Raw genomic sequence first — 25,602 nt, 5'->3', positions numbered from 1 at the left:
CATTCGCGCCGCATTGGTGCTGGTGAAACACTTGTCGTGGATAGACTTCTCGAATATCCGATAGTCTGGGCATTCGGAAGGGTGTCTTCCGTGACCATGTTCACATGAGCTTCTAGCCGTGTTGCGGCCCTCAACTCACTGATTGCCGCTGCTCTTGTCGACCTGACTGACAGTTGGCAGGATTGCTTGCCCCAACATGGTGTTTGATGGAGAGGTCAAACTCATCGAGTTGGTGGGTCCACTTCTCGATATGCGGGGAGGGCGCAGAGATGATCCGTAAAAAATAGTAATTAAAGTGTTTTTGGTCTATTAGCACTTTGACTGTCTCCCATATATGTAGAGACGTGAGGGACAGCAACCCCGTGGGACAGCGATGGCTTCCTTCTCAATTTGCGAGTACCTAGACTCTGGGGACATTCGGGCCGGGCATGCAAAAGCAATAGGCATAATTTCATCTTTCGAGACCCTCTGCATCAACACTGTGCTTAAGCCATGAGGGTTGGGTTGGCATCGGCAAGTTCAGTGGGTTTCTGGGGGGGGGGGGTCAACGAATGATCTGGACTATGCCTTTTTGGTAGCTTTGAAAGCTTCCTGTTGGAGAGCACATAATTTCCAGGGTTCAGAAGCTCTAGTTAACCACTGTAAAGGTTCAGATGTGGTTGCCACGTGGGGGATCAATCTCCTGCAGTAGTTCCCCCATACAGAAGAAGCTTTGCATCTCGGATTGGTTATTCAGTGTGGTAGCCAATTTGATGGCATTGACTTTCTTTGGGTCTGCAGATATGCCTGATTTGTGGAAGATGGAGCTCAATAATTCGAGGAAGTCTTTTAGGAATTCACATTTGTCATGATTTTGCATGATGCCATGCTCCCTGATCCTACACAGGCTTCCCTCAATCAGGGCATATGTTTGTCATATGCTGATGTTTATTACTCCGGCAATACCTGCAATTACTCCACGGTACACGGGAACGCTTCAGCCACTGATGATATGCCGAAGCTCAGACTTCGAAACCTGGTGTAGTCCTACATGTGATGAGAAGGTTGTAATTTAACAACAATCTTTTGTGGAGTGGTATCCAACTCGTAGGTCTAGTTTTGAGAAGAACTGCAACCCCCGTATGTCCGCCAGGAGGTCATCAATGTTTGGAGTTGGTGTGTCTCGTACTTCACGGCTTTATCCGGGTGGCATAAATCCACGCAAATTCTCTCTTCTGAACCTCGTATTTTCCGACGACCACGATGGGTGACGCCCACGGGTTGGCGCTTCATGCTTGCTCTATGATCCCTGCCACCTCTGTCTTGCGTAGCTCTGATTTGACCATGGTGATACAGAATTTGTCGGTGTTTAAGCGTAATGGGTTAAACCGTAGGGTCAATATTAAGCCCAACTTTGTGTGTGCGCAAGCACCCTATTCTTGTCCAGAAACTCTTCGATGTCTGCCGCATGAATTCTGAAGGCAAGCCTCCCCAGTCCTAGGTCTTCAATATTATCACAATTTAACAGCATAGCCGTGTCAGTAATCTAGACCTTCCCCTCTGTGGTTCCTTGCAATGGAGTAGGTGTGCCGTGGCCATATGCAAAGATGCACACTTTCGTTAGGCCTAGAGTTTGATGAGGTTTCATGCTTGTGAATTGTGCTGTGCTCATCCCGTTGACTGAGTTTCCTGTGCCAGTGATTACCTTCTATGATGATTCGACAATGGGGCTACTTTCTTTTGTTTGATTTTCTTGTCTAGAGCCGAGATCAGAAACGCGTCTCGATCATCCTCTGAGTCATCTGGTCTCTGTTTCTATATGGCACACATTGTCCTGCTGTGGTCTTGGTGGCTGTGATGTTTGTACAAACATGCTTGCCTTTCACACCTATGTGGCCACACTCTGCTCCCTACAGAGGGCAAAGTCCTCAGTGAGGAAGACATCTGATACAATAATCGCAGGATTTTCTGTTTTGAGGGAGTCTTTGTTCTTTCTCTCTGTTTGATTGGTGGCTGGATTGAGCTCGCTGTTTGCTTTTTTTCAATCGCCTGCACTTCTTGAAGGCTGATCGTCTGCAATGCTGCATCCATCTTCCCAGCCCTCTCTTCAGTGAGCTCATGGGATCAGCCTAGTTCCAAAATGCACTGTAGCACAATGCCTGGCTCTTAGAATTTGACGTTGCAGTGTTTTGGAGCAGCACCCTTGTAACATTTGGACCCTCGCTTCATCAGTCTCAATGAACCGCGTGCACGTCAAGGCCAATTGTTGTGGTGTGGAAGGTGCCAATTGGTTTTAGAAGTGATTGCCCGGCTTAACTCGGCTGAAAATTCTTGAAGTCCACGTTGGCCTGCGGGCTGAAGTAAAAGCACTTGCTTGGCTTCCCTGTATAATGCCCCAACAGTATTCAGCATCTTAAATATTTCACGCACCCCCTGGCCTGCATAAAAGAGAAGTGGGTATTATTTTTTTTTCCCATGTCCCTCGAAATCTTGCGTGCTATCGAAGTATAACGCCTTCCTTTCTATCCACAAAGACTTTTTTGGGCCTAGTACTGATTGCACGTCAAATTCTTCTATGGGGATTGAGGAAGGCCCTGGTTTTCTTGCTGTGCGGGGTGTTTGGAGGCGCTATCGGAGGCAGTACTTCATCTGACCCAGCCATCTCGCCTTCGTTGCCAATTATGTCGAGATGAGCTGGGGGAAGATCAACACCCAGCAGGTGTTGATAATCGTGTGCCTCGCCTGACTCCCCCCCCCCCCCCCCAGGTACTGGGCAAAGGAGAGGGTACTCTGCGCTATAAAGTAATGGAGTAGGCCATAGGTCTAAAGATGCAGGCCTTCATGCTGCTCGCCCGCGTCTCTGATGCCAATAAAACCAGGAGGCTGGTTACTCGTTCTTGGGCGAGTTCCCACTTGCGCGGGAAGCCAGCCTTATTTTTTAGGCGTGGTGTTGCAGCATCGCATCACTGAGTGCATGTGTGGCTGTTGGCTCATGGTATCCGCTCCCTAGCGTTACTGCTCATGAGAAACACTAGAGCGCAGCATGCTCTTACACTTTCTACTCCCGCCCTTCGGACATGTAAGGGCGAGGTACTCTGTTGGGGAAGTCTCTGATGAGGGGAAACTTTGTAGAAACTTGGGAAAACTCTATGTAAACTACTAGGTTTGAAACCAGAGCGCCAAACGTCAAATGCCTCTGTCAGTGCAAAAGAGATTTGTATGGGAAAATGGCAGCATATTTCAAACCGGGGAATACTAGTACCAAACCTTGCTCTCCCTCCCTTTTAAGTAACTCTGTCAAACAGCAACTCCTATACTGTGTGTGTTTCAATTGGACAATAGGGTAGTATCTTTAAAAACTCAAATGTAGAGAAAACCGTCCCTTTCACTGGCGTGTTCAGAGGGTCTTGCAAAAGATATTGCTGCCATGGAACACAGAAATAATGAGATGTATGACGCTGTTCATTGTTTGTCTCAATAACCAAAGCTAAGAGGGGGGGCATTTTAACCAACAAAGGTATCAACCCTCCCCCCGCCCCCTCTGTTAGATAACAATTTACACAATCCTTTAGGGGCATTTTAAACAACAAGGGTATCCTCCCGTTGGATAACAATTTAAACAATCCTTTGTTGGGAGACACCTTCATGCGGTTTCAACTACTGCCCCTTCATCTTTGAGAGCATTGCACATGGTTCTGCGAGCACTTGTTAAACTATGCGACTAACTGGCAATGGAAGATAAGTCACTTTAAGTTTACCTATAGAATGTAAACCTCTGTAGTGGTAACAACAAAGGGAAATGTGATCATAAAGACAAACAGGTTAGTACTTGCACATAAGTTGGTTTTAGATACCTGGAACTTGTCCGACATGCTAGAACCTTCCCCAAATGCTGCTGTCTTTGACCACCGCTTGGGCGCTTCTCTCCTGTCCCAAATGGAAATGTTGCACGTATTGGCAGTGTGAATGACGTGCATTACTCACCGTAATGGCATTTCTGATGATATCTGCTTAGATTCACATGCTGTGCATCTAGTCCGACATCTAGTGGTAATTGCAGAGTATTGCATTTTTCTTTCAAAGATCGAAAGGGCATGGCGACATGGGCGTGACTGTAACACTATCCCTAATGTGACGTGTAGTGTACCCAAAATCCCTCACGCGTCGAGGTCCCTCTGATTGACAGTGTGAATATCTCATTAAGAGCCGATTCCTTGCATCCTCTAGATTTCGGGGATTAGAGGCTTAAAAGGGGAAGTCCAGGACAACAAAATGAGTTGAGACAGAGGACAGACATTATGATGTTCACTTGGCAGCAAAGAAACACATTCTGGAAAAGGACAGGAAGAATATGCACAGAAAATTCATAAAAATAGAATTGGATGACTTAAACAAGAATGCCAAGGGCTCTGTAAAAGGCATATGGACAAATAGCTACATTCTAATTGGAACATTCTGGCAAGCTTTTGGCTAGTATTCTGATATATTAATGCGCCTACAAGTGTTTCAAAGCGCAACGTTACTTCTCATTTTTTATTGGTGCAACTGTTCCAGACGACTTGACCTACCTCCTTTTCAAAGCTTTATAAGGCATAATTGGGATCGCGGTCATGTCAGATAAAAGTACTCATCAGGCTTCTAGTCTGCAATACCTGTTCTCACTCCCTGGTGTAAATGCTAGTTCTGCTCGGGCACACATCGAAGAGTTATCGCTCACCAGTGGTGAGGGTATGTTTTGTAGCTTGGCTGAATGTCGGTTATTCAGATGGCAGATGGCTGGTTAATAAAGCTTTTATTGCATTTAGCTTTTTCTTGGTTTAAATCCTCATTCTACTTGGTTTAAATCCTCCTTCTACTTGCTTCTGAGTTTTTGCTTTCAGCCTGGATTTATGCAACTTTAACATTTTGCCATATTTCCTTTTCTTGGCATCTAGTATCTTTTAGCTGAGTGTTTGCTCCCTAATCATTTTTGCATTGCATTGGTCATAATTAATGAAGAAGCTTTTTAGTTATTTGTTTTTAATTACAAGCAGGGCAGCAGGTTTTTTATTTTATTTACTTTTTTTTGCTCGCTGTTTTGGGGAAGAGGGTGTTAGGCACAGTTTGTATGCAGTACCCTTTGGGACCACTACCCGCAACTAGAATTTCAGGTGTAAGCAAAACCAACCTTTGGTATAAGTCTGTACCACACAGTTTTTGGCAGCAAGCTGAGCAGCCAGGCTTATCTCAAGAGGGAATGTGAGCTTGTAATGAGGTTACGCAGAGGTCTACAATTACAAGTATTGAAATAGACAATTAAACTCAAGGTTTCTTGGTACACTTAATAATTTATTACAGTCATTTAGAACACATTCACTAAATGGAGACAATCAATATCACACAAAAATATACTACAATACTTCACACTAACCGGTTCTGAAACATTTAAACTACTTTGAAGTAGGATCAAAAAGGCATAAGTTAATAAAACGAATAGTAGTGTTACTTTAAAACAGTGCAAATAGTTTGAATTCACCAGAGGAGTTGATCCAATGCAATAGGTAGGACAAAGTCAATGGGCTAATGTCTTTTATAGGTAAAAACGGTTTAGATAAACGGAAAGTTTTTGCCATGTTTCTCGGAAGTTTTTATATGTCGGGTCACAAGCTGACTAGGCTTGCAAGTTGCTAAAGTTTCACAAACTTTCGCAGTGAGAGGTAAGTTTTCACAGTACCTTATACTGAAGAAAAAGATGCACCTGAAGACTTCTGTTCCTGCATATCTTGCTGTTCCTGAGCCTCAGTCGTGGGGACAAGAGGGAGGATGTCTGGGGACTCCTGCACTGCACGGGGACTGGTCACAAAGCTAGCAAACTGGCAATTCTTTGATTCTGGTAGCTGTCTTCATGGGCACAAACTGGTGTCCTTCTCCCTGGCTATTTGGTTTCCTGCAGCACTCTGAGGAAAATACAACCAGCTCCGAGAATGGTGTCCAGGTGGCTTATGAGTTGATTGGTTTTACCAACTCAAAGGAAGAAGTCGTCCATGAAGGGCTTTTCTGTCAAGGTGAATTTAGCGGTTCTGACCTGCAGCAGGGCTCCACCGGGCAAACCAAAGGTCCAGTAGTTGCAGAAGCCGTCCTCTTCCAGTTAGTCTTCGGTCCTTTCATTCCAGTGGTCGACTGCCTTCCAAGCCAAGAGACTCGCCTAAACAGTTTTCTCCCATCTGCCACTCACCCAGCAGGGTGGCTGTATTTGCTGGAAAGTCTGCCAGCCAATCACGCCAGAGTGCATTTGGGTCTCCTAGGAGACTAAACACAGGGTGTTTCGGGCACCTCCCTCGCTTCCTGCCCACCCCAGACACTCAGGTGCCAGAGGCGACCTTCAGTCCTGAAACCCGCCAAAGGCCTAGAAACAAAGGGACCAAACCTAGTTTGGCGCACAGACAAACTCTCTAGAAGGCCCTTTCCAAAAAGAAATGGTGAAAAAAGACTGGGACCCGTTTAAACAAAGGAGGCTCAGACGCCATCTTGACAAACATGGCTCCCGCGATTTAACGCTACTAGTGTTCGCGGTCAGGAAAAATCATGGTAGTTCACTGCCAGCAGCCATTTCGATAGGAAAGGATAGCATTTGACTACTGCATGGGTTTCTAGACACAGGAGATACTAGGTAACCCCTCCAGCACTTTATTGTAAGATAGTGTGCGCTGGGTCTAGGAATTAAAAAAGCCTAGAAAAGTCAATTTAACTTTACATTCTCTGGGAAACAGTAGTTTATCACAGGAAAGGTATTTATAACTTGGGACAGCCTAGAAAGGCTTCCCTGTGTTACTGCACTGAGGGTGCTGTGTAACACACATGAAAAGATGATGCCTATGGAGTTGTCTAAAACTCCATAACCGACGAAAACACAAGAGTAAAACACAGAGAATTAAAAGTTCAAAGTCCCAAAGTTAAGAGCTGGAGGCCTCTTAGGTGGGAGGAATTGGCACATTTATGAGAATTCTTCCTAACGGCGTAGTGAAATTATTTTTAGGGAGTCAAATTTAGATTTCTGATGGGTTTAGTTTTAGACGAGTAAAAATAGATTTTAATTAAGAAATGGGTATTTTTTTCCTTGCAATCTAAACCTAAACCTTCCATAGCCGGTCAGATAGAGCGAGCTGAGCGCTGGTTCTGACATCTATTCATAACCTGTTCAGAGGTTCGATTCTCGGCGGGGCCAACTCAGCCTTTCATCCTTCCGAAGGTCGATAAGTGGAGTATCATGCAGTGGGATAATGATATCTGTTATTTCAGTCCTTAGTTGCCTGCAGGGTTTGTAGCGCTATATAAAACCAGATATTATTCTTCTTCTTTATCGCTACCGGTTTCTGTAAACAAAAATACATTGTTTTCTTATAACGGCAGTCTGCATATCAGGCAGAAGTACAGCAGAGGCATCAGTACAGCAGAGGCAACCTTTGCAGATGGTACTGTTTGAGCAACTTCTCTGACCAAATCACCTGAGTTGTGCAGGTGGCATCAAGGGTCGCACCATAATATTGGCTTAATTTTTAGAGGGTAAAAGAAGCTAATTACGCCACTTCTGTCAAACCTGTAATCAGTGCTCCAGATATGTGCATTGTATGGCGTCTTGTCCGTTTAATTAGGCTGTGTGAATGGAATTACACTGGGTTCATTTAGTAAAAAGTGCAAATTGCACCAATGGCCCATGGGACCAGGAGTGTTAGCACTTGCATGGTATTGAGTCTCAAGCATGCGATTTTAAGAGTGGAGCGGTTCCGCAGAGTTTTGAACTCGGTGATGCCTGCTATCGTCTTCCAAAGCAACATCATGTCTTGTACGTGAAACTGTAACGTGTAGTTCGGACTGCGACATTGTAATGAAACGCAAGCCTTTAACTTGTAATGTATGCTTCCTTGTGCCACTTAACCTTTCAATGTATATAGTGTGGGAGAGCTGTATTGCGTTTCTTTCATGTTTTTCTTAGCTTTGTTGCTGTTTGTCTTGGAACATAGACTTCCTCCTGATAAGCCCAGGGTAGAACCAAGAGTGAAACAAGCCCATGCTTTATTCTCGGCAAAACCTAAACACTGCCGTTGGACAAAATGTTTTATCTAATCCCCCTTCTATCCTGTTAAGCCAACTATATAAATGCTATATGCAGGAAAGGAGATGTGTGGTGCGTCAGGTGAGTTTTTTTTTCTTGTGATGGGGCCCTCTCCGAGAAGTATTTTTGGGATTGTCTGTCTCACCAAATGGTCAACATAAGGACAATAAGGCCTGGAACTTGCACTGGTCCCTTACTGACCAAGCCAAGGCCAGTATAGCACACATATTGTCAATAAAATTAATGGCTGGTAGTGTAAACCAGCGAGTTAAATGTTCCTTTCAGAGTTGGGGATCCATTAAACCTGTGACAATGTACAGTTCAGCACAACATGAAATTTGGTGTCTATAGGGCCTAAATAAAGGCTTCAACTAGAAATTGAGGGACGACTGTCCTGGAAAGTGTTAGGATGGATATATTAAAATTGGTTTACTATAAGGGACAATCTATAGAACTTGGGTCTTATCCGGAATCTATCATACAGCACAAAGTTCGCTCCTTGACTTCTTGTTCCTGGGCAATGTTCCCTCTAATTATTTTTCCTTAAGTGCAGGAATGCTTAGCTTTTGTGAGCAACCTCTTTTCCATGTGCGCAACTAAATTATGAGGTATGCTACTTTGTGAGCATGAGTAGTTGGTGAGCTTCCATCTCCAAAGAGCTTGGAACAGAATGTCTCCTTCCCAACCTCTGCAATTCTTTACGAGTCAGTGTATAAGGTGCATATCCAATCACTTTTTCCAATAGGCTTCATAAAAAATATATATTTTGTCATAAGGAGAGCTCATCAACCAGTCCATGACTTCAAGATATGCCATAGTTCCTTACCAAAATTAGTCCTGTGCAGAGAAGAAAATGTGTATACCCAAAAAAATCTCTGTATGGTCGGGATAAACAATGTGTTTAGCTGTGGCTATTCATTTGGTAACACTGCAGAAAGTGTGAAAAACCTTTTGAAAAAAATCTCATGTTTATTACAAAAAAGCAAATCACTTATCATTGATGTGGCTGTCAAAAAATTCAGACAGGATAACATTTTTGCAAATGAAATAATGGCAACTAAAAGGAATGTGTCAGAAACCATGCAAATAGGAATTCATGTGCCACTTTAAGTAATTCGAGGGCCAGGAGAACATGCCTCAAAATGTGTGTGAGGAAAATAATTGCATTTGAATAACTGCACCGCAGAATATGATCTGAATTCTTGGGTCTCTGTCTGTTATCCACATTATGTGGTCCTGTGAGTTGTGACATTTTCTCAAAGCTAGCCTTACAGCTAAGAGGCATATACACCATCCATTGTTACTCCCCAAAAACAGGAAAATGTGCCCAACAAAAATGGCAAACCATGAACATATAGGAACCCACCCACTGTATCGACCCACGAAATTCCACTGATATTTGTTTTTGAATCCGTGACCTGCAGAGCAGTGGCATTGGTAGAAACTCCAATAAATACTACTGCCCAATCTCAAGAGGAATTATGAGGTGAAAGAACATTTGAATAAACATGAAATATCCCTTCTGGCAAAGCGAATTACTTTCTTACCCCCTGAAAAATCATTTGATTCAGAGTAGGAACATCATATCAGGGCCCTCCTTGTAACCCTGACATAGGAAGTGATATGACGGGATGCATAATGCAGCTTACAGTTCTGCCCACCCTTGCTCACCACAGCCTAGACAAAATCCGACTAGAGTCTTACTGAGATTTTGTCTGGAGTACCTTTGAAGAAAATCACATATTTGCCTTTTAAGTCAATAGCAGCAATGTTCATAGGTACAACAGATTGAGTGCTTCTTTAACTGGGGACCCCCCCCTTATGAAATTCGCTGTTATCAGTTGAACACGATACATGGGGATGCTAGAGGCAATGAACACAAACACCATATTGAAAAGCCCTCAGCTGCTGAGCAGAGAAAGAAACAGAAAACACAGTTTCCTAGACTGTTCCTAGAGTATATTATCCTTCAGAAAACAAACCTATTCCTTTCACTGTACTGCCCTGCCAAAATGTATGATTTGGTTTTTGAACACTGCTGATTTAGTTTTCACCCCAAAGGAGTGTTCTCCTGTGCCCTTCTATCCATATCCCACCCAGCTCCTGTGCTAGCCTCCAATACCAGTTGACATGGCTCTGTAAACAAAGTGAGGGATTGTAGCAGTAAAATACTAACTGCAATATTTGCATACTCACAATACTTTGTAATGCAAAACACATTTAAAATGTCACCATGAAATTACGTGCAGTTTAAGAAAATGCCATGAATCTGTAAGTGCACAACAATTACTATGAAGTGTATACAAGATTGTTTGCAACATACCCCACCTTTAAATTGTCGGGTAGGATTACAAAAAATGCTCAGTGAAACTGTTTTTGCATAGCATTAAGTTAGCATATCATTTGTTAAGGTCTATGCCCCATGGAGCTTTGAAAACTTGGAAAAGTGCCAGATTGTGTGAAAAGCATTCTAGTAATCTGTATATCCCTTGCCCTACTACTATATACAAATGATGGCAGGCATAGTCCCCTCATACCCACTATCCCTTGCAGTCCAGATAAATGATATTGCAAGCACTCTGCTTATAAAGTAGGCATGACATTTGCCTACAACAAATCCTTCCTTAGAGGGCAAATTAATATGAGTTTTTGATTGCATTGACTTGCGGAGGGGGTGGGGGGAGGGCTTCAAAATGTTTGTGTGACACATGTACAAAGAATAGGAATCATGGGATGAGGTTACACATTGAAGTAGCCTGGTTACTGTCATTCAGTATCTGATTTTTGAGCTGACATTTGGACTACATATTCTGGGTGACGCTTTTGCTAAGGCACCATGAGTAACAGACATTCTTGTGCTTAAACGCCATTCATATTCGAAACATAAAACAAGTGAATGTAGGTATAAGTCTGATAACCTTTTGTAGAGCTGAGGTAGGCAGTCAAGGTTGTCTGGTAATCTATCTGAATGAGGACGGGGGGTTGGGGGAGTTTGAGTCATAAGGTATAAGTGTGGTAGAGTCAAGTATAGGAATCGTGCGTAGGGAGGGGAGATAATTTGGTTAGTGTGTGCAGACATCTCTTAATTATATCTTCTGGTCATGCAGTAACCTTTTCATATTGGTAAATAACCTATTGTGGATGTATTGTACTTTTAGGGTTTGGGGGCTTTTAAGGTCAAGCTTGCATAGTACGGCACTGTAAACAGGCTAGACCAGAATATCAATAATTTTTCATATAATGTTGCTTCATTTTGAGAGAAAACAAATATTAGGTTCCTGCTGTGCCTTGTTCATTATTACATCTTTTTGATTAGGTGGGAATGGTCAGTGTGCGCTGCTGAAATTCTTCTGAGTGGCACCCAGAAGGAAGTTGGGCAAGCGCACATGCGCACAGCTTGGAGTGAACACTGGTCCTGGGGATATAGCGTCCTGCTCGCTTCTGCACTCAATGGCCAGCATTGAATAGCACACAGGAAGTTTCCTTGTTGTGATGGGGATCAATCCTTTGTTAATAAGAAGTGGGCATATTTTAGTTTTTTCAGCTAACTTTGCACACATCTGTACTTTTTATAGTCCCCTATATGCATCTAGAAGAACACTATGTATGCAGCGGTTCCTGGAGAATATCGAGCTATACTGATTGGCTCCCCCGCTCAGAGAGTCACTTAACTGGCAGCCATCACAGCGCCCTCCCGGGGTCTAAATATGGGGAGTTCTATAAAGCGACTGTGCAGATCCTAGCCCCGTTCCTTCTCAAGGTGTATGCGGAATCCGCGGAACGTGAAATTCTCCAATGCGGGAGGGGGCCATCACCTATTGCATAAAAAAGTGAAACCCCCAGAAGATTGTGCGTCATATCTGCCAATTTCATTAATCGATGTTGATAATAAAAACGTACGCTAAGGTCCTTGCCAATCAGCTGCTTCCTCTAATGCCAGGGCTGGTCCTAGCAGATCAGTCGGGTTTAATTCCTGGGAGAACACGTATGGACAAAGCCGCTTTTTTGGAATTCTCGGCGGTTGAACCCGAGTCTCGGGTAATTGCGGTACTGTTGGATGTGGAGAAGGCGTGCGACTCTGTCGAGTGGCCTCTTCTATTTGCCATTCTTTGGAAACTGGGGCTGGTGGAACGGTTTATCTCTCTGGTGATGCTCCTCTATCATGGCCAAGATTGCGGTTGGGCGCCACATCAGGGGAGATGGAAATGCAGAGGGGAACCAGGCGGGGCTTCCCCCTTTTGCCATTGCTTTTTGCCCTAGTATTGGAGCCCCTTACTGCCATTCTTGGGGAGTAACATATACATGGGGGCATACAACTAGGACCTCACAAGTTGATCATTTCACTCTACGCTGATAATGTGGTACTGTTTTAGGTGACCCCGTCCGTAACCTATTTCCAGTGATGCAGCAGGTAACTAAATTTGGGGAATTCTTGAAGTTAAAAATGAATCGCAGTAAATTGGTGGTCTTCCCTCTTACAAAGCGCGCACAAGTGTTTTCTGAGGAGTTCAAACTCAAATGGGGAGAGGGATAACACAAGATATCTGGAGTGCAGGTTTCGTGGGACCCGCCCATTCTGTTCTGGGAGAATTACAACAGGGCAGTCGGCTCCCTTAAGGACACGGTGTAGAGGTGGCGGACCTTCCTCTCATGCTGCTGGGACGAGTATCGATTGTGAAGATGATCATTCTCACGAAATATCTATACTTATATTGGCACTGTTATTGGGAGGCATAAAATCCATGCCCAAACAAAGTCCGCAGGCTAGCTGGTCTCCTCCTACTATTCACCCCAAGAAGGGTGCCCATGGTTTGGTGGAAGTATCGGCATGGCTGGAAGATGTAGCTTATTGCTGCAACATGGAATCTACACATATTCTCACCATGTCACTTCATGCTAGACCTCCAGACATTTGGGGGTCCCTAGTGCAGTATCTGTTGACTAACCAAGAGGGAGAAGCGGGAGGGGTACTAACATGAAGGCAATCTGTAGCAACAATGCTAATGCAGCTGTTAATGTCTAACTGCCCAAACGTGAATCGACTGCTGTATTACGGACACTTTGTTTTTAGCATTGGTTGTTTTTGAAACTGCAATTAACGAAGTACATGCCGACTGAAGGGCCAGTTATCACAATACTTGTATTACGTTGCGAACTGTTGGTCTGTGCAGACTGATTTTAATAGCTTCTGCAACGTTTTACATCAGCAGCTGAGGCACAGACTGCTGCTTACACAACCTGCTACATAGACCCATAAAATGCGTTTAATCTTTACAACGCCCGACATGTCCTCAATAACGTTACAGCACACCTTCAAGCCCAAAATGCTTTGACAATGTCCTTTAGTACGGTGTAATCCCCAACAATGAATTTACAGAGGGCCAAAAAGTAGGATCGTACCCCTCCGAACTGGGCAATAGATATTGATCTGACATCATGCTTAAGGGGGCGTGCATTGCGTTAAGTTATAATTTGTTGCAAGGTGAGACTATTTGGTTAACCGAAGACCCGGCACCTACCTACAAGCCATGGTCCTGCAAAGTGGGCATTGGCCTTCATAAAAACATGCTAGTTCGAGCTGATGTAAAGAGCCAATAGCGTGAAGTCCATGAGACATTTGAGCTATAATGATATCTTGCTGTTTACTTCTAGGACAACTGAAGAAGCAGGTCTACTTGTCCTTGCCTGCACGTTTCATGCTTAAGAACAGAGCATACGTTCCATGTATACCTCAAGCTCACCAGTTCTGCTCTGTAGCAATACTGCATGCGGACCCGTAAAAGCATCTCCTGGGTATCAAGCATAAACAAGCTACCTGGAGCTAGCATGGCGGGACAAGGAGCTAGTACATGGCGTTCCACATACCCAACTTCCGCGTAAGATGGATAAACATTGTGTCCATTATTTAGGACCCCTTAATGCTTTGGAATGTGGATGCGTCATAATGTTTATTTATAGATTGTCCCAAACTAATTCACATGGGTGTGTTTATTCTGCATCAGTTGGCTTGAGGATCCTAAAGTAGCTCCTGGTAGCTATTGGTGTCAAGCTAACCAGGCTCTTCTAGGCTATAAGCAGGAGGTAAATAGCTCCCAGCTCCCCTCAATTTCGAACCCTGATATGTAAGACACTGATTAGTATAAAAGAGGGACTTTGCCATCAAAAAGAACTGGGATTTTTAACAAGGTTTTTTCTTCCTGTGAATAAAACGTCTACAAAAGAAACCTCTTCCAAAGCATAACTAATTGTAAATGTAAAAAGTATACCCATCACCGTGGCCGGTCGACTTGTTTTGACAAGCAGCAGATGAATTCCATTTCAAGATGGCCACCCAGCTTACTTGTCTCTATGCTTATGATAAACCACTCATCTGTAGGCTGGAAGGGTGTACGCATGCGAGAGGTAGACACAGAGCTAAACATCGCAGGCTGTCTTCCTCACACATGCCATCTTCTTATCTTCACTTGACCCACTGATAGTTTTTACGTTATAGGCAGTGCTTTTAGCACCATATAATTAGAACTAAACATTATGTAGGATTCCTTCTTGCTACCCAACCGCTCTTTCTATTCGCCCTACAACAGTCTTCCCTGCACCTCAATATGTAGGCACACCAAAAGGACTGGGAGCCCCTCTACCGAGAACGAACACTGCCAAATAACCTGTCCTTTGGGAAGGTGCCCACTTGGGAGGGTTTACAATCACGTTTTAGCTCACTGTACCTTTCATTGTTTATTGTGCGCTCATACATCAAGTGGATCAAAGCGCAACCATGCAAGGGAGAGAAGACCTAAGGGAGAACAAGACCAGCAAGCTTACTAGGCGTGGTACATTCAGGTTGTAGTCCATAGACAGGAAGTGCGAGGGGCGGGGTAATGGGGATCAAGTGCACCCAGTCCAGCTCGAACATGGGTTAAGTGCAAAGAGGTACCGTTCTCATGGGTCGTAACTGAGAGTGCAGACGTGCTGTGGCACAGCAGGGCCCTGAGGCAAGTACAGAAGACTGACGCGGAAGCTTGGGGTTTGTGAGGCTCTGAAGGTGCACCAAGCAGCCAGCCCGCAAACTGAGCAGAAAGTAGCGGCTAGAGGGAAAGAAAGCAGGGGGAGGTGGTTAGCAGGGGAGAGAGGAGGAGGAGGAGGAGGAGGAGGAGGAGGGGAAGGAGGAGGCGGCGAAGAGGAAGGTCTAGAGTAGTTTCCGGAACTTAAGGTGATCTGGTTGAAGATGGGGAGAGGCAGGGTGGCTATTCCAGAGGGAGGTACCGGCGCAGGATAAAGATCTCCCCCCTGCACCCACCCAAACTTCTGCTTGGAAAAATGACTCACTCGCAGAGTGTTTGAGGAAGACGAGCGGAGGGCTCGGGAGGGGGAGTATTTAGGAAGAGCGCTGCAGGTAGAGTGGGCCCAGTCCCTAGGAAGCCTTGTGGACAATGCAAAGGGTCTTGAACTTGATCCTTTCAGCCACGGACAGCCAGTGAAGGGATTTCAGCACCAGAGAGATGCGTTCCTTGAGCTTGAGGCCAAGGATAAATCTTGCGGTTCTGTTCTGGATGAGTTAGAGGACGGAGGGTAGAAGAGGGCAGGTTGAGAAAGAGGCTGTTGCAATAGTCCAGCCTACAGAGGACCAGCGCTCTGGAGACGGTGAGCCTCTGGGGGAAGGTGAGAAAAGGTAGAATACCTCCGAGAAGGTGCAATTGTTAGTGGGACATTTTGGAGATGTTGGTGATGTGAGATGAGAAGGATAGAGTGGAGTCGAAGATGACCCCCAGATTTTTTGTCTCGTTGGTAGGTGGAGGGACAGGGCCAAGGTAGGCCGGCCAGAGAAAGAGGGAAGGCGGGAGCAGGGGTAGCGAGTCATAGAGGAGCTACCCATTTGCATATCAGTCTGGTCCCATCCACAAAGGCAGTCGAGCACTGAAATGCTAGGCAGTTCTCCTCTGAACAAGAGTACCAACAGCAAACACAAACGTGTTTTGGCCTTGTTGGTCCTCATTGGTGAGGTGAAGCTGTGCTTCGCTCAACGTGGTTGTAGACTATCCAGAATGGAGGAAATTCCATAGAATAGGTTATTTGAATCATGTTAGTCCTCCGTAGAGTGGCTCCTCCGCTCGTGTTTAAGCAAAATGAAGGCAAACCGTACAGTTCTACACATCTCTTGCATGAGTGGGTAAAACGTGTTTGACGTGACCAATCCCGAGGGCTAATTTGGCAGCCTTTAGAATCTCCGGTTTTTGATTTGGATGAAACCTTTTGGGTAATTTAACGTGAAGCTCTGTATCCGCATATTTAAAATGATATATTTGCTGTGTTTCTTAGTGGGAGACTTTGACAAAATCTGGCGTGAGCACTGTAATGACGAAGAAACTCTCTGTGAATATGCACTTGCAATGAGGAACCTGGCGGATAATCACTGGGCAAAGAAGTGCGAAGGCGAAGGCCGCATTGAGTGGTGCCGCAGGTAAATCTTTACATTGTTCAACCCGCTGAGGCTTTTTTTTTCTTTTTCATTCAAATGCACCTGATCAGTTTGCAAGATGTGGTCACCCGGAAGCAGATCTTAAACCTCTGATCTGTCACGCTTCCTCCAAGTTTGGGTATTTTGGCTATATGTAATCAAAACGACCAAAGCGAACCAGCGATTCTTTACCTGTGACACCTGAATTGTGGTTTTTAGGTTTCTTTTATAATCTAAAAACAGAATGGGGAGCTGTTTCAGTGATTTGACCTCCCTGTTAGTTACGGCATAGCTTATTCATGGTGTTATGGCCCTCCTTGACACACAAACTGTGGTTACTGGAACTCGCAGTGAATAGATGGACGGTTGTAAGTTCCTTGTAGTAAACCAAAACAAAGACATTAGCTGAGCATTCCCAATGGTGGCCGAGCTGCCGACGACTGAATCCTGATAAGCACATGCCATTAACGAGCGGTCCATAACTGAATGCGGTTTCCCATATGGATTCTAGCAACTAGCCATTTGATTATTTTTCCTTTTTTCTCAGAATGTATCTTATTGTGGTTACAAGGTGGGGAAAAATAAATTTACAAACCAATGAGCCCAGCATCCGGTACCTAATTGCGTAACTTGAAGTGGTTACCACTGTTTGCTCCGGATTGTAGTCTATTCTCATTGGGACTAGATTTATTCAAGTTTCATTGTATTTACCATATTTCTTCAAATATTCACATGCCTAATTGCTCATTAGCTTAATGATTTGCTACTTATTTTTTTTAAGTAGTTTGCAGTGGACTGTTTCACCGGTTTCCCAAAAAATAGGCAGTTGGCGATTGCCACAGTCTGTTCTTCCCTTTTTGGAAAAATATATATATATTTTTATCCAACTACAGGTTACATGTTCTTGATACTTTCCTCATAATTTGCTCTCGCAACTTGCCATTGGCTAGTGATAGTTGCCTCTTGGAACTGAGGGTGCAAGCAACTCTTGTATGCCTGGCTAATTCTTTAACCCCCTAGATCATAAAGGTAGAGAAATTGTGGGCTACTTGATATTATCCAGGAACGGAAGGCACCCTGAACCCCACTCTCTCCACCTTATTTTAGGGCCAAGACACTGGCTTGGTTCCCTTTTCCCTGCCATGGCCAAAAACGTGAATATTATTATTTTTCACCACCTCCCTCCAATCTACGTGCAATATCACTTTGGCAGTAGCTTTTCCAGTTTACTCTTCTGTTTATAACAAACGTTAAGTTATGCTGAAAGCAGTTTCCTTAGCAGGGGTGGGTGAATAGGGCTCCTGTGCTTTTAGAGAAGTAATCTACTGTTGCAGTGCCTTACTTTGACATTTGTTTTATTTGGCCACTTACTACATTGTTGTTGTTAGTTATGTTCCTCTGCAGAGCCATATTTCTGAGGTTTATAGCCTGCACTCAGCCCATGCTACCCTTATGTAGGCAAAGCGGGTACATTATCTACTTAATATTTAAGGCTGAAACACCCAGGCAGAGTTGTGGTACAGGTTTTGGCATAACACAGAAGCCTTTGTGCTCTCTTGTACTGTTTCTCACAACTGTGGTAGTTGGTAGGGTTCCAATGCCAACTTGCACTCATGCAAATGAGGGAGGTTTAAAATCGGCAATCTCCAATGGAAGCCAAATCAGAGCTTCTATTAGCTGCTCTGGACCTCACAAAAGATGCTATGAAGTACTTGATAGAAAACAATGAAGACTTTGAATTAGTTAATGTAGTAATTGCTTGTGCTACTAATGATCTTCAAAACACTGTAAACGAGGCTAAGTTGCACATGTTGAAGTGGAACAAAGGATGACATGTACGTGTGCTAAACCATTCAAACCTGATTGGGTATGGGGTAGTCCATACAATGAAGAGTGGTACTTACTTTAAAAATAGAGCGAGCTAGAACAGAACATGGTGGCGCAAAGGGGGTGGGGGACAGTAGGCTTTGGTTGTTATTGGTTAATATGCACTGAACAAATTAACACTGGTTTAGGCAATATGGCAATGTTATATGGATGATTACAAATGTAAGTTTACTTGGATGGATTATTACTCTCGGGGCAAATTACTGGATTGTTGCTTTGTTAATGAAAGTGAAGTTGGAGTAGAATTTAAGAATAGTGTTTAAACTTTGTCCAATTAATAAACGTCACAATGCTTTACGCACTTCACTTACAGCAGGGGCACACATCCCTTTACTGAAATTAATGGCCCACATATTGAATGTAATGAAAAAACTCAAGTTCCTTAAGGCATCGTGTGATGAAGTTCTGGGTTTATGCTGTGACACCATAACTCATGAAAATACAGTGGGGAACTTTAACTTGAGGCTCACAAGTGCCATACATATCCCCAACACAGATGCTAGTGAAAACACCAGTGCCACTCAAAGGGTTTTGGACTTCCAGCTGCCATCTGAACAGTTTTAGTTCACTCTTCTACCAAAATATCATTGATGGTTCTCGAAAGAACAAATGAAACAACTGACGATACGAGGCAACAGAAGTATGGCGATGATTACAGTTCTATTATTGCTCCTGTGGAGTGTCTACATAGATGTTCAATTTATTAGCAGACCGCTCCACGGTTGTCGCCTGCTATGCAACTGCTTTTCTTGCAAATGCAGTAGAGGGTAACCTAAAACACCTCTGGAGTGAAATCTCTTAAGAGAGAAAACTTTTAAAATCTGTACTGCTTTTCCATTAAATAGCTTTCAAGTAATGTATATGGTACACGCCTACTTATAGTGGACAGTCACATTGCTTCCCTATCAATTCACCTAGTGTTGATACAGCATCTTCTCAAGAAGGTTGCAGTCATTGCCTGAAACAGTGTATATAGCACTGGACAATCCTCAAGGGTAGATGTTCTTAAAATCAAACTATTTGAACATTGATTTTAAGAGGCAAATCTTCAGCGTATTCTGAATGTGTATTCGAATTAACAGAAGAACTATGTGCTGCCAAAACAACCAACATTGATTTATAGCAAATATTTTAAAGAACATCCTGACTGGAATCCAAAGCAGGGTAAATATTAATGAAGAGGTACAAATTAAAACTCATCTTGGTTGCAAGCCCATCATGCCTGTGTGAACATTATATGGAGACTGGGGCACCGGAAATAGGCAGAGCCTAAGACCTAGCATAACGTAGTTGCATACAAGACCAAGAACTAGGTATCCATGGGACTCCAAGGAGTGCAAACCTTAGCCTAAATGGAACTCCTTCTCGATATTGCACCTGCACCTTAGCTTCAACTGTTTCTTTCCTCCAGTTCAGTATTTCTCCGGTAGTTCTGCTTGCCAGCAGCACCACATCACTCGCCCTCCCGCCCCCAATTCCCCCCCCCTCCCCCACCAGTGGAACTGTCGATCAGTACAATGACTGGTTGTCATGGCCTGTTGCTCCTGGACCAGGAATGACCTTTATAGTAATGGGTGCTTTTCATATGCCCCACAGAGGGGCAAGTGTGGTGCTTTCTGTCGTGGTTGTGTTCCTTTGCAATACCACTTATGTTTGGACGAGGCCCTCAGCATTCCTGCTTGGGACTAAGTCCCCCATTCTGCAAGGTGGACATGTATGCGATGATGTCAAAATGCAGAAATTCAAGTTGGCCACACTCTTCAGTGACCTCTCCTCCAAGATGCCACAGGCCATCTTCCCTGTTTCGCGAATAGCTTCCCACCTAACCTGGTTTCTTTGCTGTGATCTCGCTAATCCCCTGTCTGTTGTTCTGAGGAAGCACTTACTGAGTTTTATTTGTGTTCTGTCCTCCTTCCCACACTCCCCCTCCACACCCCTACCCATTTTCGGATGTGAAGACACCTGGCTGTTCATTCACCCCCACCTTCCAATCTTGGGTTTGGCATTCCTCTACCCTGTTCCCTTCCCTCCTATATTACCAGTTGCTCTGCTCATTCCTGTTTCACTTGTTTGGATTGAGTCCATATCCTGTTCCTCGTGCACAAATGTGGGTTTTGCATACACCTCAGTTCTATTGGCGAATGTACATTGGGCTCTGTGCTTTTTTTTTTCTTTATTGGTTTTCTTTTGTGTCCGCATTCTGTGGGTGTAGACTTGGGCATTAATTGGCATCTTCGTCTTCCGCATGCAATCGGGATTGAGACTGTAAAATTAAAACCCTTGTCCATGTGCTCTCATTAAGAATTGTATTCTGCACCTGGGGGATTGAACCTTGTTCTTGCCTCCTGGGGCCCCCTCGTGAAGCGTGCCATCTGTTTTAGGTTCACTACCTTTATGTCCACAAGTTGAAGTGCTTACCATTCTTGTTATATGGTTCTTTCTCTTTGTCTGGTGCCATAACTAATCTCTCCTAGTCCTTTTCCTTTTTAGCCCAAAAAGCATGAGAATAGAATTGTGGTTGATTTCCCCCATACTTTTCATCTGAAGCCTGATAAGGGCATTTATTTCCATGCGGCCTGTGGTTAACAGCAAAGAGGCTGTGGGGGCTTGTCTTGAGTCTGGACACTGGTGACCCTTCAGCCTGCAGTTTGGGAACTGCAGAAGATTAACTCCTGTACATACCAATCTACGCGGGTGAATGGTTTGCCGTAGTTCACTTTCAGGTTAACCCTAACCCGTAGGATGAAGGCCTCGTAACACAATGTTTTCGTAAAATTAGACTTACCTTCACAGAAGATAAAATAAATATATATATATATATCTTTTCTGTGCACATTTTCCCTTTAATGAATATTAAGGATGTTTTACTGCATCTCAAACCAGTCTGCTTTTTTTTTTAAAGTTCCTCTTGACTGCTTGTCCATTCCATAGAAGCATTGCAAGAAATCCTGTTAACTAGATCTGTGCCAGTTTCTCTGATCCCATTGAATACTGGAAGGAGAGGGGTGGACCTAGCAACCAACCCCTGTTACAGACAGTGATGATTTATTAAATGAGCTGCATCCATTTTACATATAAGAATGTAACACCACCACGCCCCTCATCTCGATTGTACCTAAAGGCATCTTCCTTCTCTAATTGATACCATCACCGCAACCAATCCCTTGCCTCTTTACGTTTTAACTGCAACTGTGTTCCAGCAAACATTGTGAAAAAATATTCTACTCCCTCCTACCTAAACGGCTAACAGATTAAGCAGGATGAGACGTTCGAATTATTAACACTCATGAAGGAAGCCTTCAGGCATGGTATGCTAATGTTTATTTGTAAAGCGCCTATACACAAGGCAAGTGTTTCAAAGCGCTCAAGGAGGGAGGGTACAAGGGGAAAAACAGTCATTAAGAGCCCTTGAATTTCTGAACGATACAAGTCTGCACAGGCAGAGTAAGTGTCTATAATGCAATAAACAGTGTAGATAACAGCAAATGGGTCTGATGACGATTCTGCACTTTTTCCAAATGCCTTGAGTATCCACCATGCAGGGATGGGAGACAGGGAAGATGGACGATCTTCAGGCACGGTGCGTTCAGAATCGTGCAAGTGCACAGACGGTGCAGGAGATTGGGGGAGGGAGGACAAGTAAAAGGGGGGGGGGTGGATCCAAGTGCACCCAGTCAGAAACTGGGCTAAGTGCTGAGAGATGCCACTGTCATGTTTCATTGACCAAGTGCAGTAGCGGTGAGGCAAGTGCAGGCCCAGAGGCAGTGCAAGAGGACTGGCGAGGCTGCTAGGGACCTGTGAGACTCTGAGGTACACCTGGCTGCCATTCAGCAAGCTGTGTGGAAAGGGAGGTAGAGAGGGATCGAGAGGAGAGATAGGAGGAGGAGGAGGAATGTCTTAAGGAGTTTCTGGAATTTAAGGAGGTCAGACTCAAGACTGAGGGCGGCAGGGAGGTTATTCCAGAGGGAGGCCCCGGCTGAGAATAAAGATATCCCTCCAAATCTCTATTTGGAGAATCGGCTCACACGCAGAAGGTTTGAGGTAGATGAGCGCAGGGCCCAGGAAGGACAGTATTTAGGTAGGCATTGTTGCAGATGTGAAGGTCCCAGGCCCCAAAAAACCTGGTGGACAATGCAGAGGGTCTTGAACTTGATCCTCGCAGCCAAGCCACGGGGAGCCAGTGGAGGGATTTCAGCATCGGAGAGATGCGGTCGCTAGGCTTGAGGCCAAGGATAAGTCTTGCGGCTCTGTTCTGGACGAATTGCACAGGGCACAAAGCTGAGGCAGGAAGGTTGAGAAAAGCGCTGTTGCAGTAGTTCAGCCTGGAGACAACCAGGGCTCTGGAGACAGTGAGGCGCTGGGGGAAGGTGAGAAAAGGACGAATACCTCTGAGGAGGTGCAGCTGGTAGTTGGACTTTTTAGAGATGTCCAAAATGTGAGGGGAGAAGGAGAGAGTGGAGTCTAAGATGACCCCAAGGTTTTTTGCCTCGCAGAGGGGTGCGGGCGCAGGGTCAAGGGAGGCCGGCAAGAGAGAGAGTGGGAAAGCGGGAGAAGGATTCCCAATGCAAACGATCTCAGTCTTACTGGCGTTGAGGCCGAGGTCGTTTTCTGCACACCATGACTGAATTGCAGACAGACCGATATGAGCGAGGTAGAGGAGGTGGCTGAGGGTAGCCTGAAGGAGAGTTGCATGTCATCCGCATAATACTGGAAGTTAGAGTTGAAAGTGGCAATCACATGTGCCAGGGCAGCCATGTAGACATTCAAGCACTAGGGGGATAAGTTAGAACCCTGAGAACACGACAGGTTGAAAGAGTGCTAGTGGGAGAAAGGGCCCAAGTGCCACCTGGGATGGGTGGTCAGAAAGGAAAGAGGTTAACCATGCCAGAGCCTGACCTGTGATTCCCAGGGTGTCGCAGAGACTGGACTGTTGCACACCCTAAAGCAATTCCTAGTATACAAAGCAATTACATTTGTATTAAATACTATCACTTCAGATGTGCTATTGCTGTGTGATCATATGGTTTCATGGGTAGAAAATGATAATGTGTATCCTTTCCTCATCTCGCCATGCTTTTCTGTGTGCCTCCCACAAGCTATGGTGGGCGAGCGGCTGAGCTGAACTTGGACATTGTCCACGAGATGATACAGTACCCACTCTTGCCACCCCCCGCAGACCCCCACCCCTTGTTCACTACAGGCAAGCAAAATCAGGCTAGGATACTCAAATGAGGGTGTACTTGGGTCGGCACTACTTCTGGAGCAAGGGCCTGGCTGCTATGAATCTATTGAGGCTCACTAGAAGTCGTTTTTGGGGAAGACTAAAGCATTATAGGCTATTGAAGCCCTGTGTAGACTGAAGAGTGAACGCTGGACACGCGAAGGTTTATGATCAGTTTAACATAGATCTGCTCTTCTGATTGTCTTGAAAATGGGCGTAAAGGCAGAGCTTGCCCATGTATTCTGCCGATCTGGTAAAAGCAAAATCATGTCTTGGTGTAGGTTTTCATTTTGTGCTTTGGAGTGAGAAGGAACTTGTAAAGGCAGGCTTCAGAAACCGATGCTATTGGTCGCTATGTGTGATGAATCTAGCGATGTCTCCACTATTTGCCGTGGAAGAGTGTCTCCCTATATGTCCAGGGATACGCAGCCCACTACCTGATCCCGTCCCTGGGGGTGGCAGCCTTAGGGAGGACAATATGGGTGGGAGAAAATCCTAATGGGAGTGAAGTGAACTTGCTGGATGGAACGCGGTATTCCCGCCAGTCAAAGGACCATAAACCACCATACTATTACCCTAAGAACAATCCCTCCCCTAATAGATTCATACATTGTACCCCTCTAACCATTCCCCTAAAAAGTACTGGGACGAGGAAGAATAAGTCACCTCAATGAAGATCACTTTCTCAGTACTGTGACAAGGCAGAGGAGTGAAGGAATGATGATCGCTCCTAATGGGAACGACTGCCGGCAGTCTAGACACGCACGAGGCGAGGAGCTACGATGATCACTCCCAATGAAAACCACTATCAGCAGTCTATTCTTTCCCCAAATCCTATTGGCCAGGGCCAATATAGAAGCAAGGAAAAACTTAGGAAGTGTCAGAGGAGCCTTCCCTGGGCAAACCATGTAGAAGGAGAGAAGCCAGAAGAGGGGAAGACCGGGACGCTTACTTGGAGGCAGTGGAATCCCTCATAGAGGCAATGAGGAGAGACTGGCCCAGTAGAAGGCGCTGCCCAGCTGACTAGGAGAACTGGGGCTCAGTCTGCTGAACCTGCACATACTCCAAGAGTGACCAGTCCAGCAGAGGGAGAGTGAGCCAGCCAGCTGAGGACGAAAGCTGGGGCGCACTGTCTGAGTTCTCCAGGCTGGCAGGAGAGCTAATTTCCTTACTGTGATGAATCCAGTTGCGTCATCACGGATTCCCCATTGCTGACCTCATGTGGCCAGGGGACGGCAGCTGCTACCTGATCCTGACCATGGGTGCAGCATTGAGGGGAGGATCATATGGGAGGAGACAGCTACTGAAATCTCGTCATGACTTCACTGGACGAGACGCGGCATCTCCCACTTTCCCTTGAGGAAGACCGGACCCCGCTCATACTGTTGAGGAGCAGTTACAGGCCTCTGCAGGAAATCCTGCACCCCTATTGCCTATATGTTGGAGGCCTGTGATTATGCCATGTTTGACACCAGCAGTTGTGGCAATACCACAGCAGATATTCGAAAGAAGGTATCCACTGAGAAAACCCTATCGAATGTATCACTGAAGAGACGATAATCTGAGGGAGGAACCTCCTGAAGGAATATGAAAAGGAGCGAAGAGGAGAAGCTGGTGACGTCACAAGAGGCATGCATGATGCTCCGAGAATACTGGCTGAAGAGAATGCATGGATCTTACAGAAACTGATGACTTAAGTTAAGAATCGAGTAAACTTTCATATGCGAAAAGATTGCACGTGTGCAACGTGCTGCAGAAAATCAGCCGCTCAATAATTGTACAGATGCTGAAACGCAAGTAGACCAAGTCATCATAGAAGCTGGTTATATGTAGTGATTAGACTGCAGGTGTAGCCGCCATTGTATATGAGCTGGACATCGGTGTCATGAATTTAGTAAGCTGGGACCCATGGAGAGGAAAGGCAGAGAATTGTGTTGCAGAAAGAATAAGCTGAGATCGTGGAATTGACTG

At 44.9% G+C, this 25,602-nt stretch overlaps 1 protein-coding gene across 4 annotated transcripts in view; it reads left to right on the top strand.

Moving 5' to 3' along the window:
* SAMTOR (S-adenosylmethionine sensor upstream of mTORC1) overlaps window positions 1–25,602 on the top strand; it is a 128,863-nt gene that overhangs the window by 55,875 nt on the left and 47,386 nt on the right. For 3 of the 4 annotated variants that reach the window (XM_069627907.1, XM_069627905.1, XM_069627906.1), the window contains exon 2: window positions 16,385–16,526. In XM_069627907.1, coding sequence (XP_069484008.1) covers window positions 16,385–16,526 — 142 coding nt within the window. Of the gene's footprint in view, window positions 1–10,742; window positions 13,948–16,384; window positions 16,527–25,602 lie in introns of those variants that run through there. The other variant, XM_069627908.1, reaches the window with a different exon arrangement.

This window comes from Ambystoma mexicanum, chromosome 12 (genome assembly GCF_040938575.1).
Source record: "Ambystoma mexicanum isolate Mex_15411 chromosome 12, UKY_AmexF1_1, whole genome shotgun sequence".
Classification (NCBI taxonomy): domain Eukaryota; kingdom Metazoa; phylum Chordata; class Amphibia; order Caudata; family Ambystomatidae; genus Ambystoma; species Ambystoma mexicanum.
This window is presented reverse-complemented; position numbering and strand designations above follow the sequence as displayed.